This window comes from Bombina bombina, chromosome 4, assembly GCF_027579735.1.
Source record: "Bombina bombina isolate aBomBom1 chromosome 4, aBomBom1.pri, whole genome shotgun sequence".
Classification (NCBI taxonomy): domain Eukaryota; kingdom Metazoa; phylum Chordata; class Amphibia; order Anura; family Bombinatoridae; genus Bombina; species Bombina bombina.
Genome location: NC_069502.1, coordinates 993,510,450 through 993,528,846, shown reverse-complemented (window position 1 = coordinate 993,528,846; position 18,397 = coordinate 993,510,450). Strand labels below are relative to the sequence as shown.

The 18,397-nt window shown below is 43.5% G+C and overlaps 1 protein-coding gene across 3 annotated transcripts in view; it reads left to right on the top strand.

Moving 5' to 3' along the window:
- Nucleotides 1-18,397, top strand: part of USP34 (ubiquitin specific peptidase 34) — a 1,226,195-nt gene that overhangs the window by 162,822 nt on the left and 1,044,976 nt on the right. For all 3 annotated transcript variants that reach the window (XM_053712051.1, XM_053712050.1, XM_053712048.1), the window contains exons 5-6: nt 4,065-4,214; nt 4,474-4,541. In XM_053712051.1, coding sequence (XP_053568026.1) covers nt 4,065-4,214; nt 4,474-4,541 — 218 coding nt within the window. The remainder of the gene's footprint in view (nt 1-4,064; nt 4,215-4,473; nt 4,542-18,397) is intronic.

The window sequence follows — 18,397 nt, the reverse complement described above, 5'->3', positions numbered from 1 at the left end:
TTTCGTCAGAATAAGGAACAGAAGCCTGACCCTTCCCCTAAAGGAACGGTTTCTGTTTGGAAACCTTCTCCAATCTGGAATAAATCCAAGCCTTTTAGAAAGTCAAAACCAGCCCCCAAGTCCACATGAAGGTGCGGCCCTCATTCCAGCACAGCTGGTAGGGGGCAGGTTACGATTTTTCAAAGACATTTGGATCAATTCGATTCACAGTCTTTGGATTCAGAACATTGTTTCACAAGGGTACAGAATAGGTTTCAAGGTAAGGCCGCCTGCGAGAAGATTTTTTCTCTCTCGCATTCCAATAAACCCAGTGAAGGCTCAGGCATTTCTGAAATGTTTCAGATCTAGAGTTGGCTGGAGTAATTGTGCCAGTTCCAGTTCTGGAACAGGGTCTGGGGTTTTACTCAAATCTATTCATTGTACCAAAGAAGGAGAATTCCTTCAGACCAGTTCTGGATATAAAAATATTGAATCGTTATGTAAGGATACCAACATTCAAAATGGTAACTATAAGGACTATTCTGCCTTTTGTTCAGCAAGGGCATTATATGTCCACAATAGATTTACAGGATGCATATCTTCATATTCCGATTCATCCAGATCACTTTCAGTTTCTGAGATTCTCTTTTCTAGACAACCATTACCAGTTTGTGGCCCTTCCATTTGGCCTAGCAACAGCTCCAAGGATCTTTTCAAAGGTTCACGGTGCCCTTCTCTCTGTAATCAGAGAACAGGATATTGCGGTATTTCCTTATTTGGACGATATCTTGGTCTTCACATTCTGCAGAATCTCATACGAATCAACTTGTGTCGTTTCTTCAAAGACATGGTTGGAGGATCAATTTATCAAAGAGTTTGTTGATTCCTCAGACAAAAGTAACCTTTTTGGGTTTTCGAATAGATTCAGTGTACATGACCTTGTCTCTAACAGAAAAGAGACGTCTGAAATTGGTTTCAGCCTGTCGAAACCTTCAGTCTCAATCATTCCCTTCGGTAGCGTTATGCATGGAAATTCTAGGTCTCATGACTGCTGCATCGGACGCGATCTCCTTTGCTCGTTTTCACATGCAACCTCTTCAGCTTTGTATGCTGAACCAGTGGTGCAGGGATTATACAAAGATATCACAATTAATATCCTTAAATCCCAATGTACGACACTCTCTGACGTGGTGTATAGATCACCATCGTTTAGTCCAAGGGGCTTCTTTTGTTCGTCCAACCTGGACTGTGATCTCAACAGATGCGAGTCTGTCAGGTTGGGGAGCTGTATGGGGATCTTTGACAGCGCAAGGGGTTTGGGAATCTCAGGAGGCGAGATTACCAATCAACGATTTTCAGAACTCTTCAGTTCTGGCCTCTTCTGAAGAGAGAATCGTCTTTGTTTTCAGACAGACAATGTCACAACCGTGGCTTATGTCAATCATCAGGGTGGGACTCACAGTCCTCAGGCTATGAAAGAAGTATCTCGGATACTTGTATGGGCGGAATCCAGCTCCTGTCTAATCTCTGCGGTTCACATCCCAGGTGTAGACAATTGGGGAGCGGATTATCTCAGTCGCCAGATGTTACATCCAGGCGAATGGTCTCTTCACCCAGAGGTATTTCTTCAGATTGTTCAAATCTGGGGACTTCCAGAAATAGATCTGATGGCCTCTCATCTAAACAAGAAACTTCCCAGGTATCTGTCCAGATCCAGGGATCCTAAGGCGGAGGCAGTGGACGCGTTGTCGCTTCCTTGAAATTATCATCCTGCCTATTTCTTTCCGCCTCTAGTTCTTCTTCCAAAAGTGATTTCCAAAATACTAATGGAACGTTCGTTTGTACTGCTGGTGGCTCCAGCATGGCCTCACAGGTTTTGGTATGCGGATCTCATTCGGATGGCCAGTTGCCAACCTTGAACTCTTCCGTTAAGACCAGACCTTCTATCTCAAGGCCCTTTTTTCCATCAGGATCTCAAATCATTAAATTTGAAGGTATAGAAATTGAACACTTGATTCTTAGTCATAGATGTTTCTCTGACTCAGTAATTAATTCTATGTTACAGGCTCGTAAATCTGTGTCTAGGAAGATTTATTATCGAGTCTGGAAGACTTACATTTCTTGGTGTTCTTCTCATAAATTCTTCTGGCATTCTTTTAGAATTCCTAGAATTTTACAGTTTCTTCAGGATGGTTTGGATAATGGTTTGTCTGCAAGTTCCTTGAAAGGACAAATCTCTGATCTTTCTGTTCTTTTTCACAGAAAGATTGCTAATCTTCCTGATATTCATTGTTTTGTACAGGCTTTGGTTCATATCAAACCTGTCATTAAGTCAATCTCTCCTCCTTGGAGTCTTAATTTGGTTCTGAGGGCTTTACAAGCTCCTCCGTTTGAACCTATGCATTCTCTGGACATTAAATTACTTTCTTGGAAAGTTCTGTTCCTTTTGGCCATCTCTTCTGCTAGAAGAGTTTCTGAGTTATCTGCTCTTTCTTGTGAATCTCCTTTTCTGATTTTTCATCAGGATAAGGCAGTGTTGCGGACTTCATTTAAATTTTTACCTAAGGTTGTGAATTCTAACAACATTAGTAGAGAAATTGTTTTTCCTTCATTGTGTCCTAATCCTAAGAATTCAAAGGAGAGATCTTTACATTCTTTGGATGTAGTAAGAGCTTTGAAATATTATGTTGAAGCTACTAAAGATTTTAGAAAGACTTCTAGTCTATTTGTTATCTTTTCTGGGTCCAGAAAAGGTCAGAAGGCCTCCGCCATTTCCTTGGCGTCTTGGTTAAAGTCTTTGATTCATCATGCTTATGTATAGTCGGTAAAATCCCCGCCTCAAAGGATTACGGCTCATTCTACTAGGTCAGTTTCTACTTCCTGGGCGTTTAGGAATGAAGCTTCTGTTGATCAGATTTGCAAAGCAGCAACTTGGTCTTCTTTGCATACTTTTACTAAATTCTACCATTTTGATGTTTTTTCTTCTTCTGAAGCAGTTTTTGGTAGAAAAGTACTTCAGGCAGCTGTTTCAGTTTGATTCTTCTGCTTATAATTTCAGTTTTTTTCATTATTGAGATTAAAACTTTTGTTTTGGGTTGTGGATTATTATTTTTCAGCGGAATTGGCTGTCTTTATTTTATCCCTCCCTCTCTAGTGACTCTTGCGTGGAAGTTCCACATCTTGGGTATTTATTATCCCATACGTCACTAGCTCATGGACTCTTGCTAATTACATGAAAGAAAACATAATTTATGTAAGAACTTACCTGATAAATTCATTTCTTTCATATTAGCAAGAGTCCATGAGGCCCACCCTTTTTTTGGTGGTGGTTATGATTTTTTTGTATAAAGCACAATTATTCCAATTCCTTATTTTGATGCTTTTGCTCCTTTCTTATCACCCCACTTCTTGGCTATTCGTTAAACTGAATTGTGGGTGTGGTGAGGGTTGTATTTATAGGCATTTTTAGGTTTGGGAAACTTTGCCCCTCCTGGTAGGAATGTATATCCGATACGTCACTAGCTCATGGACTCTTGCTAATATTAAAGAAATTAATTTATCAGGTAAGTTCTTACATAAATTATGTTTTTATGCTTACCTGATAAATGAATTTTTTTTCTGACATGTAGAGTCCACGACCCCACCCTGAAGTATAACAGTATTTTTTGTTAAACCTCATGCACCTCTACACCTTTGTGTTATTTATTCCCTTATGGGCAAGGGAATTGACACTTAATAGCTCTGCTGAGGTGCTCTTTTTCTCCTCCTGCTGGCCATGAGTGAATATCCGAATAGTAATTGGATTAATGTTGTGGACTCTCCATGTCCGGAAAGAAAGAAATTTATCAGGTAAGCATAAATTTAATTTTTTTCTGCCTGATGACCAAAGTTTTAAACAGTAGTGGATTTGTTGTCTATCTGCTCTTATTTTGCTTTGCCATTGAGTTGTAGAATACTTTTAATATTTAATTTATTTAAAACCTTTTTTAAAACCAATAATATGCCAGGCAAAAATGTTGGAATGATTTGAAAATTACATCTAGTTTTAATATGACTGTAACTAAACCTTTTTCTCTTCTTTTTAGGATGTAGAAGTACCTTTACACCTTCTCCGTTATGTGTGTCTGTTTTGCGGAAAGAATGGCCTTTCACTCATGAAGGATTGCTTTGAATATGGGTCCCCTGAGACTCTACCGTTTATCATTGCTCATGCATTCATCACAGTTGTTTCAAATGTATGTTATTTTGTTTATAATTGTGTTTGCAATGTCCCCTTATTGTATAAATGCAAACATATTAACCAATTATATGGGAGGATGTTTTATAGGGTAATTACCATGACTTTTACATATTGTGTACTAACTACATTTTTTTTAATTTTTTTTATAAAATGTGCCAGTAAGCTAAATTTAATTTATTTTTACTTTCTAGTAAGACATTGTTTCTAATCTTCTTTTTTTTATTTTTTTTTATTTTTTTTATTTATTTATTTAGATCAGAATATGGCTGCACATACCTGCTGTGATGCAGCACATTATACCATTTAGGACCTATGTTATACGGTACGTGGATGCATTATATGTATTACATGGCTGTTTTTTGTTTTAATTTGTATGTCTCAAATGTTATTTTCTTCTTAAATGGAGAGTCCACAGCTGCATTCATTACTTTTGGGAAATAAGAACCTGGCCACCAGGAGGAGGCAAAGATACCCCAGCCAAAGGCTTAAATACTCTTCCCACTTTCCTCATCCCCCAGTCATTTATGCCTTTCGTCCCAGGAGGTTGGCAGAGAAGTGTCAGAATTTAGTTTATTTCTTATGGAGGCTAGTACTCTTTTTAACATGGGACGGTAGTATTAAGTAATCCTGTCAGTCTCTCAGTGGGAGCTTGGATGAAAGTTAGAGTCCTGAGATGCAGGAAGTGTCTTTCTGCGAAACCATCCCGACTCATGTTAACAGCTCCTCAAGCAATCGGCGCTGTTGAACTTCGCTTCGCTGCTTTCTTCTCTCAAGTCCATGGCGGAGGCGAGGCTACTATCCATCACACTTGAAGGGCCGTGTTCCTGTTCCACGGCATAGATTCCGGTAAGATTGTTTGTTTAATTTTACATCTTCATGAATGTACTGTAACTCATTTGTTCCTGCAAACTCACATGAAAACTACAGGGCCTCAGTGAGACTCATTTAAGTGTCTTGGAATCAAGGGTTAATATCTCCTGAGGGGGACTATTGAACAGGGGGGGGGGGTTTAATCATGTTTGCTATGTGATTCAATCTGCTTATGTGTAGTGTTTAAAGGGCTTGTGGGTTAGAACATAACGGCCTGTTGAAGTGACGCGACCTTACGGTTGGGCACGCTTTTTGTTGAACTGTACGGTTCACCTTGTGACTGAGCGTGTTTACGTTCTGGTCTTCCGTTTCCGCATTCCCGACTGTGTGTGACAAAGGAAAATTTTAGTCCGCTAGTGTCTGGTACATAGGAGGTGGTGAGTGCCCCAGCCATTGTGGGTGCCGTTCAAATTGTTTTATATATAGTCTATTTTTGGGTATCCTTGATCCAGTTATGGAGGATACTGATGATGAGCTTTGAAGAATGCGAATTGACCCCATTGACTCAGGTCAGTCGGTTATGTTCTTTAGGCCGTCATAGAGCACCTTGTTCCTTGGGCTTGGGGATTCAAGAGACTGCTGAGCCATCCGCCGGTAGGGGCGGGGGGCGGCGGCCCTGTCCTCCGGGAGGCGAGTTCCCTACTGTTTTCTACTACTACACATGCGGGTAACCCAAGTTATGTGTTTCCTTCCTCGGAGGGTGGATTGTTTCCCCCGGAGGTTGTGGCACGTTTTTGCTTATACATACTTTTGGCGCTTGCGCGTCTGCAAAGTCCAGATGTTTGTTTGCGATTGTGCGCGTACCCGATTGCCCCAGGTCCTTCAGCCTCTAGAGGGCATGAACAGTTCCCTGCGGGTGTAACTGTGCCTGAGTGTTGTGCCTTATGTTACAGGCGGGTTCGCTTTAGTGTTTCTCAGACACGTTTTTTAGCTGCTTGGGGAACCTATACTTCTTGGGTATGGGACTCATCAGTCTCCTGCTTCAAATGGCTCACCTCGATAGACATGGGGGGGATGAAGTAATCGCCTTTAAGTCTTGTTATCGAGATCCCTCCCAGTTTTGCTGGAAGAACAGGGTTTCCGTTAGGCTGGTCCTGCGGATCTTTCTGTTCTTCTTGGGCATTAACCCTTGGGTTGCCTGTAATTTTATTTTATCCGGTTAGGATGAATTTTATTTTTATTTTTGATACTATGTTTCCTGTGGGAACTTTTCTGGGATAGATACTCGCTGTTTGCTTCTACCTATGTTGTTTGGGACACATTAGTCCCATGTTTGTCTGTTTTTCTCCCTCCCTCTCTGAGGGCAGATTTAGCCAGCTTGGCACTTATGACCCTGGTTGCAGGCTGGTCCTGCTTGGGTTCAGATCTTTTGTCTTGCGGTTTATTCAGACAAGTGGCGCCTAATATACCTTGCTGGTCAGGTTTGGGTGCCGAATGCTCTTAACATACTTATGTTTCTTGTTATTTGTTTTACAAGTTTCAGCTAAGCATTCTCAAGAGGACTTACGGGTCCGTGCGGCTCTTGGGATTGTTTCAGTCCTAAATAGCCATTTCTCTGGTGACTGGGTCAGTGAATTTTGCTGTGCCACTCTCTGTTACTTCCAATACCCTTGGAACTTAGAGTATTACTTCCCATGTTGTGGGAAAATTAGAGGATTTAGTGCCTCTTTTCCGCCGGTCGGGCGGTGTTGCTTTAGGAAATTGGCCTTTTTGGACTTGTTCCTTTAGTGGTTCTCTTCTTCATTGAGACCTCTTGGATTGTCAGTTTCTCCTTGTGGATGGGTCTCATTCAGGGGACTTGGATTCCATTCGGGAATTGGTTGTTCCTTTTTCGGGACTTTAGACCGTGAGGTCTTTTTGGGCTCTGGTTAGGAGTCCTTCCCTGGTGTTGGGAATGCTCTACATCTCCATCTTGGGATAGAAGAGGTTCTAGTGGTTTTCCACTCATAGGGTTCAGGTATTGCCATCCCGGTGGCATCCAAACCCATGTTTTACTGTCCTCTGACTTTGAATCTGAGGTGATGTGGAGGGTTGATGTTGCTCTGTTCGGGTGACTTTTCCTTTCTGTTCCCCTTGTGTTTGGAGCTTGGGGCTAGCTGGACAGTTAGCTCAGCATTCTAATGCTCTGTGGCTACTCTGTGCTGTAGCAAGCCGAGGGTTGCTAGTTCGATCCCTGACAAAGTCTTCACAGTTTTTCCTCCTTTCGAGGTTGATAAAATGAGCAGCGCCTTGTGTCCCTTAGGGGGATTAGCCGCTCTTTTCAAGCACAATCATATTAATGATGCTTGTATGCCTGTTAGCTCTAGTGTCCGTCCCTTTGGATCGGGACTTGCAAGGGCTTCTTGCTCTTGTTATCCGGTTTATTCTGGATTTTTCCCTGGGAAGTCTGTTTTGATATCAGATGGGGAATTTATGTGCCTTGAAGTTTGTTTAATCCAAACATTTGTGGGGCCCGGGTGTCTTGTCCTGATCTTCCGGTTGTCGAGGGTTTTACTCGGCGTTTTCTCTTTCGGGATCCCGCCGTGGGATGTTACCAGACCTTATGATCCTGGGGGTTCCTGTTTCCGGGGTACTTGGGCTTCGCCCTTGTTCTGGCTGTTCTGTTTTACAACTTGGCCAGATTTATTGAGAGCCGGGGCTCCTTGGGTCTTGTCTTGGGCCGGACGATATGGTTCCTCTGGGACACCCAACTAACGTAACCTGATGGTGGGCTTTCCTGCCTAGCAAACGGAAGGTTTGCGGTTGCTCAGCTGTCCCTTTTGCGCCTGTTATGTGTGCTAGCACAATGGTGTTTTAAGGGGTTCTTTCGTGTTCATCAGTGACGTGGCCTTGTGTCCTCTCGGTTCTTCCTACGTCTTCCTGTCTTATGGGCAGATGTTTATCAACGCTCTCTTCAGGGGGCTCTTTGTCCTCCTTACAGAGGTGTGGTTCCCTTTTTGGGGGCATCTCCTGTGTTTGGGAGGTTGGAACAGATGTTTATCTGGTTGGGGGATTGGTCTGCTCTTTGAGTTGTTCCTTTCCATCTGGGGAGCTGCTGGCTCCGCATTGAGACTTAGTCGGATGGCCTTGCTAGATCTCCTTGGGTCTAACGCCTGCTCGTTTGTCTTTAGATTGAGGTGGCTGTGTCTATTCTTCCGCCCTTTTGGGGGCTGGTCTTGGGGTTCCTTTTCGGTTCCCTTACTTCAGTTCTGCCATTGCTTGGGCTGGTCCGGCTAGGTGTAGGATCTGAGATCTGTTGTTCATCTTCAGGTCTTGGGGATGACAATGGATCTTCGTTTTTTTTTTTTTAGGTTCTGTGCCTCTCCCCCTTTACGATCTGTGAGTAGGCTTGGCAGCCTAGATTGCCTGGAGAGTGTCCTCTTCTTGGAGGATGGGCAATCTCTGTCTTGGGCCGCTTCTTCCTTACGGATAGTGTTTTCTCCGTGTCTTCCTATGGATGGCAGCATCTTACTGGTCTCAGATGTTTTCTTCTGAGTTTGCTGCTTGTAATTCCTGTTTGCTCAGTCTCTGAGTTCTGACTTTTTGAGGACTTTGTCTTCTGCTGTCTTTTTCGATGCTGTTGCACGATGTTTGGGAGATGTTTCTTCTCCTGCTGATGCCCGTTGCTCCTCGTGGGTTGGGTGTCGTCTCCCCTTGTTCTCGGGGACCAATCGGGTCTCTGTGGACTTGTCCGTCCTTTGAGGGTGTTTTTTTTCCATTATGGATTTTGCTGTACATTTTGGGTATCCCTTGGTTTACCCTTGTCTTCTCCTTTTTGGGGGATTTTGGTACTGTACTAGTATGGGGACCGACTGCTGGGATTGTTGGCTCGGTGAGTCTACATGTGGTCTCTAGTTAGGTCTTCGGACTATCTGTGGGTCAGTGTCCTTGGGGCCTTTTCCTTCTAGTTCTTTTGCCCGGCTCCGACGAAGCGAGGTTTGGTTGGGTTTTTTCAGGCCTGGTGCTTACCTGATAATTTTCTTTTCTTCAGATGGAAAGAGTCCACAGCTGCATTCATTACTTTTGGGAAATAAGAACCTGACCACCAGGAGGAGGCAAAGACATCGCAGCCAAAGGCTTAAATATCCCTCCCACTTCACCTATCCCCCAGTCATTCTTTGCCTTTCGTCACTATAGGAGATTTGTATAGTCCTGTAACGGGTATGTTCCCTTCAATAAAGACTGGAGTTTTAAGTAATCATGTCAACCTCTCAGTGAGAGTATTGATGAAAGTTAGTCTGGAGATGCAGGGAAAGTTTTTCTGCGAACCCATCCAGACTGTCGCCAACGGCTCCTGAGCAATCAGTGTTGACGAGTTTCACTGCTTGCTGTTACACACCCAAGTCCATGTCAGAAACGCTGCTGCAAGACTGTCACACTTGAGAGCCTGTGTCTGTTCCACAGCAGGGATCCTGGAGAGTTTTTTGTACACACACTTTTTAAAATGCTATACAAGATCACAGTGTGGCTCCTTTATACCTCGATAGGATCAAGGGTTAATATCTCCTTCAGGCAGATTGTTTGAATTGCTTGGGGATTTATATCTGCTTAATGTGAGTTTTTTTTTGTGCTCATAGACTCTGTTTTTTAGCTTGGAACAAACAATTTTCACTTTTGTTTTTGAATGCCTTCCTACAGCAGGATAAGAAGAATAGGCCTAAGGGGCGGCAACTGTCTTATTTTCGTTCCTTTCGTGCTGACAAGTCACGACAACAGTCCTCTTCCAAGTCTGAGCAGCCCAAGAGTACTTGGAATAAGTCCAAACAGACTAAGAAGCCTGCCGAGAACAAATCGGCATGAAGGGGTGGCCCCCGATCCGGGATCAGATCGAGTAGGGGGCAGACTCTCTTTTTCAGACATTTGGTTCCAGGATGTACAGACCCTTGGGTCCTGGAGGTTGTATCTCAAGGATACAGGATAGGATTCAAGTTTCATCCCCCCCCAGAGGCAGATTCCTACTCTTCAGTTTGTCTACAAGACCAGAAAAGAGGGCTGCCTTGTTAGGGTGCGTACGGGATCTCTCTTCTCTTGGAGTGATTGTCCTGGTACCTACAGCAGAAAGAGGTTTGGGGTTGTATTCAAACCTTTTTGTGGCTCCAAAGAAGGAGGGAACATTTCCTTCAATTCTGGACTTAACGTGCCTAAACAAGTTTCTGAGTGTTCCCTCTTTCAAGATAGAGTATACGGTCAATTCTGCCTCTGGTTCAGGAAGGTCAGTTTATGACCACAATAGACCTAAAGGATGCATACCTTCACGTCCCGATTCACAGGGAACATTTTCAGTTCCTAAAGTTTGCTTTTCTGGATCAGCACTTCCAGTTCATAGCTCTTCCGTTTGGCCTAGCTACTGCTCCAAGGATATTTACAAAGGTTCTGGGGGCTCTTCTAGCCATTGCCAGAACTCAAGATGAATGGAGGTTATCGGACTCATGGTGTCCTGCATGGACATCATTCCTTTTGCCAGATTCCATCTCAGACCCTTACAACTATGCATGCTGAGACAATGGAACGGCGACCATTCAGATCTATCTCAACAGATCGTGCTGGACAGCCTGTCGAGAGACTCACTCTCGTGGTTTCTCTGTCCAGATCATCTGTCCCAAGGCTTGTGCTTTTTGAGACCGTCCTGGGAGATTGTGACTACGGACGCAAGCGTTTCCGGCTGGGGAGCCGTTTGGGGTGCCAAGAAGGCACAAGGTCTGTGGACTCAGAAGTCGTCCTCCCTTCTGATAAACATTTTGGAACTCCGGGCAATCTTCAATGCCTTGAAGGCTTGGTCCCTTCCATGTTCGTCCCAGTTTATCAGATTCCAATCAGACAATATAACATCGGTTGTCTATATCAATTTACCAACTAAATTAGGGTTCCTCCCTAAGGTAGTGTCGACTCGAAACAATAATTAAGAAATTGTTGTTCCTTCCTTGTATCCTAATCCTCCTTCAGCGAAGGAACGTTTGATTTGTAATCTAGATGTGGTTCGTGCCTTGAAGTTCTATCTTCAGGCTACTAAGGAATTCAGACAATTGTCCTCTTTGTCATCTATACGGGGAAGCGTAAGGGGCAGAAGGCTACTTTGACTTCTATAACTTTCTGATTGAGGAGTGTCATCCGCTTAGCTTATGAGACAGTGGGGCGACAGCCTCCTGAGAGGATAACGGCTCATTCCACTAGAGCAGTGGCCTCAATGGATCAGATTTGTAAGAAGGCTACCTGGTCCTCATTACACTTTCTAAATTTTACAAGTTTGATGTGTTTGCTTCGGCTGAAGCAGCTTTTGGGAGAATAGTTTTGCAGGCTGTGGTGCCCTCAGAATAGGGTTCGCCTCTTTTTTCTGTTCCCTCCCATTATTCATTCAGTGTCCTCTGGAGCTTGGGTATAGTTTCCCAACAGTAAGGAATGATGTCGTGGAAAACCTAATTTATGCTTACCAGATAAATTCCTTTCCTTCCTGGCAGGGGAGAATCCACGACCCCGCCCGTAATTTTTTTTTTTGATGGCCGTCTCCCTTTTTATATTACTTCTGGCACCTTTTATGCCCTGTTGTTTCTCCTACTTTTCCTTGTTCCCTCGGCAGAATGACTGGGGAATGGGGGAAGTGGGAGGGATATTTAAGCCCTTGGCTGGGGTTTCTTTGCCTCCTCCTGGTGGCCAGGTGTTGTATTTCCGAACAGTAAGGCATGAAGTCGTGGACTCTCCCTGCCAGGAAGGAAAGGAGTTTATCTGGTAAGCATAAATTGTTTTGTTTTTTAATTTTTTTTTACTCATTTGATATATATACAATTTTTTTTCTTCTTGTTTTTGCAACATTTTCTTTGCTCAAAGTAGAATGATGTGTTACTATGGCACCACTATTTTAAACCATAATTATATATCACAACAGCTCATTACATAAGATTGCTTATTCATATAAGTAGTTCCTTATTCCCTTGAGAAAACATCCTAAAACCAAAGGTATTCAGACTTTTGCTCTCTTGTTCTTCATCCAGGGCTATTTTAGTTCCTACACATATAAAGAATTTGAGATTAAGAATAGAGATTAAAAGTAATCATTATATGTACTCTCTATTCTAGTTTCTAGTACTAAAAGGGTCTTTATTATCGGCCATTATGTGTTTAAGGCTAAGCAGCTATAAAAAAAGCCTTCTTTACAAATGTTTTCAAGGTTCCGTCAATGTAGTGCATTTGCATCTGCTCAAACAGCTTTTGGTAGGAAAATATCAGGTATTAATTGATGACTTGATTTCTCCTTGTGTAGATTTCATATAGTAAGAAATCTAACTTCACATGGTGTTGTAACAGAATACATAACTCTTGCATACTGGTAAAGCTGCTCCTTTTTTATTTTATTTTTTATTTATTTTTTATTTGATACCATTCCTTTTCTCTATTTTCTCAGTTTGTCTATAAATAACAATGGTACCTGGAGAGAATCTACTTAATATACAGAAAGGAAAGTGGTGGAAGAGGGTTTCCTTCAAGCCATGAAATTTACAATTCTCTATTTCTGGAATATGTAGAATTGAATAAATGTGTATTTTTCTTTTAGTCTTTGGGGATTATTAGATTGGGCAGTGGTGCTCATGTGTGATATGAAATTTAAACGGCTGTCCTCTACAAGCTGCAAGCCTAATGTTTGTACTTCTTTCCAGGATGGCAGCCATTTCCAGCATTGTCGTCCTCAGAAAGGCTGCTAATGTGTGTTTCTTGCAAAGTGCTATATGGCGAGGTGTCTGCTATAATTTCTGATATGGTTATATTTTTGACCGAGAGACTGCAGGGTCAGGCATCTTGTCTGATGTGGTTATGGGTCTGACAGAGAGGCTTCAGGGCCAGGCATCTAAACTAATGTCTGATGTGGTTATACGCCTAATATAGGGGCTGCAGGACCAGGCATCTAAACTAATTACTGATGCGATTATATGTCCGACAGAGAGGCTGTAGGGTCAGGCATCTGTTTTAATGTCTGAAGTGGTTATATGCCTGACATAGGAGCTGCAGTGCCAGGCATCTAAACTAATAACTGTCTGGTTATATGTCTGACAGAGGGGCTGTAGGGCCAGGCATCTGATCTAATATCTGATGTGGTTATATGTCTGACAGAGGGGCTGCAGGGCCAGGCATCTGTTCTGATGTGGTAATGGGACAGAAGGACTGCAGGGCCAGGCAACTGATCTAATGTCTGATGTAGTTGTCTGGCAGAGGGGCTGAAGGGCCAGGAACCTGATCTAATGTCTGATGTAGTTGATGTCTGGCAGAAGGGCTGAAGGGCCAGGAACCTTGTCTGATGTCTGACATAGGAGCTGCAGGGCCAGGCATCTGGTCTGATGTGTTAATGTGATAGAGGGACTGCAGGGCCAGGCATCTGATCTAATGTCTGATGTGTTTATATGTCTCACCGATGGGCTGCAGGGCCAGGCATCTGATCTAATGTCTGATGTGGTTATATGTCTGACAGAGGGGCTGCAGGGCCAGGCATCTGGTCTGATGTGGTAATGGGACAGAAGGACTGCAGGGCCAGGCATCTGATCTAATGTTTGATGTAGTTGATGTCTGGCAGAGGGGCTGAAGGGCCAGGAACCTGATCTAATGTCTGATGTAGTTGATGTCTGGCAGAGGGGCTGAAGGGCCAGGAACCTGATCTAATGTCTGATGTAGTTGATGTCTGGCAGAGGGGCTGAAGGGCCAGGAACCTGATCTAATGTCTGATGTAGTTGATGTCTGGCAGAGGGGCTGAAGGGCCAGGAACCTGATCTAATGTCTGATGTAGTTGATGTCTGGCAGAGGGGCTGAAGGGCCAGGAACCTGATCTAATGTCTGATGTAGTTGATGTCTGGCAGAGGGGCTGAAGGGCCAGGAACCTGATCTAATGTCTGACGTAGTTGATGTCTGGCAGAGGGGCTGAAGGGCCAGGAACCTGATCTAATGTCTGATGTAGTTGATGTCTGGCAGAGGGGCTGAAGGGCCAGGAACCTGATCTAATGTCTGATGTAGTTGATGTCTGGCAGAGGGGCTGAAGGGCCAGAAACCTGATCTAATGTCTGATGTAGTTGATGTCTGGCAGAGGGGCTGAATGGCCAGGAACCTGATCTAATGTCTGATGTAGTTGATGTCTGGCAGAGGGGCTGAAGGGCCAGGAACCTGATCTAATGTCTGATGTAGTTGATGTCTGGCAGAGGGGATGAAGGGCCAGGAACCTGATCTAATGTCTGATGTAGTTGATGTCTGGCAGAGGGGCTGAAGGGCCAGGAACCTGGTCTAATGTCTGATGTAGTTGATGTCTGGCAGAGGGGCTGAAGGGCCAGGAACCTGATCTAATGTCTGATGTAGTTGATGTCTGGCAGAGGGGCTGAAGGGCCAGGAACCTGATCTAATGTCTGATGTAGTTGATGTCTGGCAGAGGGGCTGAAGGGCCAGGAACCTGATCTAATGTCTGATGTAGTTGATGTCTGGCAGAGGGGCTGAAGGGCCAGGAACCTGATCTAATGTCTGATGTAGTTGATGTCTGGCAGAGGGGCTGAAGGGCCAGGAACCTGATCTAATGTCTGATGTAGTTGATGTCTGGCAGAGGGGCTGAAGGGCCAGGAACCTGATCTAATGTCTGATGTAGTTGATGTCTGGCAGAGGGGCTGAAGGGCCAGGAACCTGATCTAATGTCTGATGTAGTTGATGTCTGGCAGAGGGGCTGAAGGGCCAGGAACCTGATCTAATGTCTGATGTAGTTGATGTCTGGCAGAGGGGCTGAAGGGCCAGGAACCTGATCTAATGTCTGATGTAGTTGATGTCTGGCAGAGGGGCTGAAGGGCCAGGAACCTGATCTAATGTCTGATGTAGTTGATGTCTGGCAGAGGGGCTGAAGGGCCAGGAACCTGATCTAATGTCTGATGTAGTTGATGTCTGGCAGAGGGGCTGAAGGGCCAGGAACCTGATCTAATGTCTGATGTAGTTGATGTCTGGCAGAGGGGCTGAAGGGCCAGGAACCTGATCTAATGTCTGATGTAGTTGATGTCTGGCAGAGGGGCTGAAGGGCCAGGAACCTGATCTAATGTCTGATGTAGTTGATGTCTGGCAGAGGGGCGGCAGGGCCAGGCATCTGGTCTGATGGGGTAATGTGAGGTAGAAATTAGCTTGCTTCATTAGTAGAGAATCTTAGTTTAGTGTGTACTAATGATCCAACAAATTTGTACAAAGGTTTATTTGGTAAGTAAATATTTGGTGTGTTCCTGGTGCGATTAAAATGTAGTTATTATTTACTAAGGAGATTAAAATATGTCTATCAAAATTGCCTTTCAATATATTGTCAAGTTTTGTGAATGGGAAAGATTTCCATCATTGTATGGACAAACGTACATGATCGGTCATTATCTGATTTTATACCATGCTAATTAGCATTCCTGCCAGTAGATAAATGTTGTGGCAAGTTGTTTCTACAGTTTTTTTTTAACCTATTGTTTGTTTAATCAAACAATGTATAGTACTTTGGAGGATGACCCCCTCATTGCAAACTCGCATGTGTGTAACGACACGCACTGGATTTGGAGTCTACACATACTTACTGAACTTGCAACTTTTGGTGATATGTAGAGATTTGATGGAAGTTCCTGATGTACCTCCTACCCCCCACCAAAAAAAATAAATAAATCTGAAACCCTTTTTGCGGGAGTTAAATACATAGTTATATATAATGATTAGATTAGTAATAAAAAGCTCTATAAAACATTTAAATACATTTTATTTTTATACTTTTTAGTTTATTTAATGTGTTGCTGGAGTTCAATTTCTTAGATCTGTATAAAGATTTTTTTTTTTCTTGGAAGTATGTTATTTAGTATTGTGCATTAAAGGGAGACCAAGGTAAAAATAAGCTTTCATAATTCAGATAGAGCATGACATTTTTAAAGAACTTTCTGGTTTACTTCCATTATCAAACTTAATGGTCTTTTAAAGGAACATTAAACTATTGTGCACAAGTACAAAAGAATAGTAACTACTCACTTTTATTGAATATATTTTTTTTTTTTTTTTATTTCAAATAATTTTTATTTATTTAAGCAAAATGTAACAGTCATTGGGGACTCGCAGGGCCCCTACACAATGTAATACATAACCAATCAAAAAGTGCTTGAGTAGAACAACACAAAAGAAAAAAAAAAAGAAAAAATACATCTGAAATATCAAAGTATCAGAGGTAGAAGTAGGTACATTTCTAAGAAATTATCAAAGGAAGATGGGAGGGGAGGGGAGGGGGGGAGGGGGGGGAGGGGGGATCCTATCTAGAATCGTCTGAGGCAGACGAAGTGTGTATTCTTAAACCCTAACCTGGGGAAGCCATGTGGTGTCATGTGTGTCCGTCCAGTCAGCCCAAACCATCTCAAAAAGGTCACTTTATTCAAGACTATAGAATATGTCTCTTTCCATGGAATGTAAGTAGGCCATAGTTCTAAGAACATCAGGCCAACTAGGGGGAGAAGCCCTCTTCCAGCATCTAGCAATGTTAGTTTTAACTGATGACAGGAGATAAACACAAAAGATCTGTTGATGTTTAGGGTGGACGTGCAAATTTAGGTGTAGAAGCGCTGTGACTGGACTTTTAGGTAGGTGGATCTTGAGAGCAGACAGTGCGGAAGCATACGTTCCATAGAGGTGACAACCTAGGGCATTCCCACCAAATGTGGAGCATGCTTCCCTGGGAGCCGCAGTCCCTCCAGCATTGTGGAGAAGACGTCGGGAACATTTTAGATAGCCGCACTGGGACCAGATACCTTTATTGAATATCTTAACGCAGCTATGTTAGCTAGCATTAGTGCGCTCCACGTTTTGAGTTTTGGTACCATTAGGAGAGATTTCATTTTCTCTCTGGTACATTAATTTATCAGCCCTTATTTTTGACTCATGTTCTGTTTTTTTGTATATATCCTGATGGATTCAGGATAGTCATGTCCCTATGGTGATTTTTTTTTTGTTACTAATTTAAAATAGGTATTTGTTGGTATCTGCTGACATCTTTCTCTCTTCTGCCATTCACATCCGAGGTGTAGACTACCGGGAGGCGCATTATCTGAGCCGGCAGACGTTTCACCCAAGGGAGAGTGTGCCTGCTATCCAGAGGTATTCTCAGTGATATCCCTTAAGTGGAGTTCCAGAGTTGGACTTGATGGCTTCTTGTTTAATCTCCAAGCTTCCCAGATAAGGATCCATTTCAAGGGATCTACAGGTAGTTCTAATAGGCGCCCTAGCAGTTCAGTGGGATTCAGTCTGAATTTCCTTTTCCCTCCGTTTCCCATTCTTCCTCGGATACTAGTTCATATCACTCTGAGACAGTTTTTCTTGTTTTCAATTGCTCCAGCTTGGCCTTGCAGAATTTGGGTTGTGGACCTGGGGAAGATGTCCTCCTCTCCCCCATGTAAGTTCTGCTGAGGAAGTACCTTCTACTTCAGGGTCTTTTTCTTCATCCAATTCTAGATCTGAAGCTGACTGCATAGAGATTGACCGCCTAGTCTTGTCTAGACGAGTTTTTTTTCTGTTAAGGTTATTGTTTCCTTGATTCAGGCTTTTAAGCCGGTTTCTCGCAAGATTTACCATAAGATTTGCCACCATCCCTTTACTGGTGCGAGTCTCGGGATTTCTCTAAATGTAAGGTGAGAATCCCTGTATTCTGTCCTTTCTTTTTCAAGATACGTCGAGTCCACGGATTTCATCCTTACTTGTGGGATATCGCCTTCTGGTCAGCAGGAGGAGGCAAAGAGCACCACAGCAGAGCTGTATAAATAGCTCCTCCCTTCCCTCCCAATCCAGTCATTCTCTTTGCCTGTGTTAGTAAGAAGAACTGATAGCGATTCTTAATGCGCTTCTGGCCTGGCCTTGGTTAGCCGCGGCCAAATTTATCAGGTCCCAGTTGGACAATATAACTGCTGTGGTTTACATCAATCATCAGGGGGGAACAAGAAGTTCCCTAGCGATGACAGAAGTATCCAAAATGATTCAATGGGCGGAGACCCATTCTTGTTGCCTGTCAGCGATCCACATCCCGGGAGTAGACAATTGGGAGGCAAATTTCTTGAGCAGACAGACGTTCCATCCGGGGCAGTGGGAACTCCATCAGGAGGTGTTTTCCAAACTGATCTTCAAGTGGGGACAGCCGGAGTTGGATCTGATGGCATCTCGAAGGAATGCCAGACTTCCGAGATACGGGTCGAGATCCAGGGACCCCCAGGCGGCATTAATAGACGCTCTGGCGGTTCCTTGGAACTTCAATCTAGCATACCTGTTTGCTCCATTTGCACTTCTTCCTCGGGTAATTGCCCGACTCAAACAGGAGAGGGCGTCGGTGAT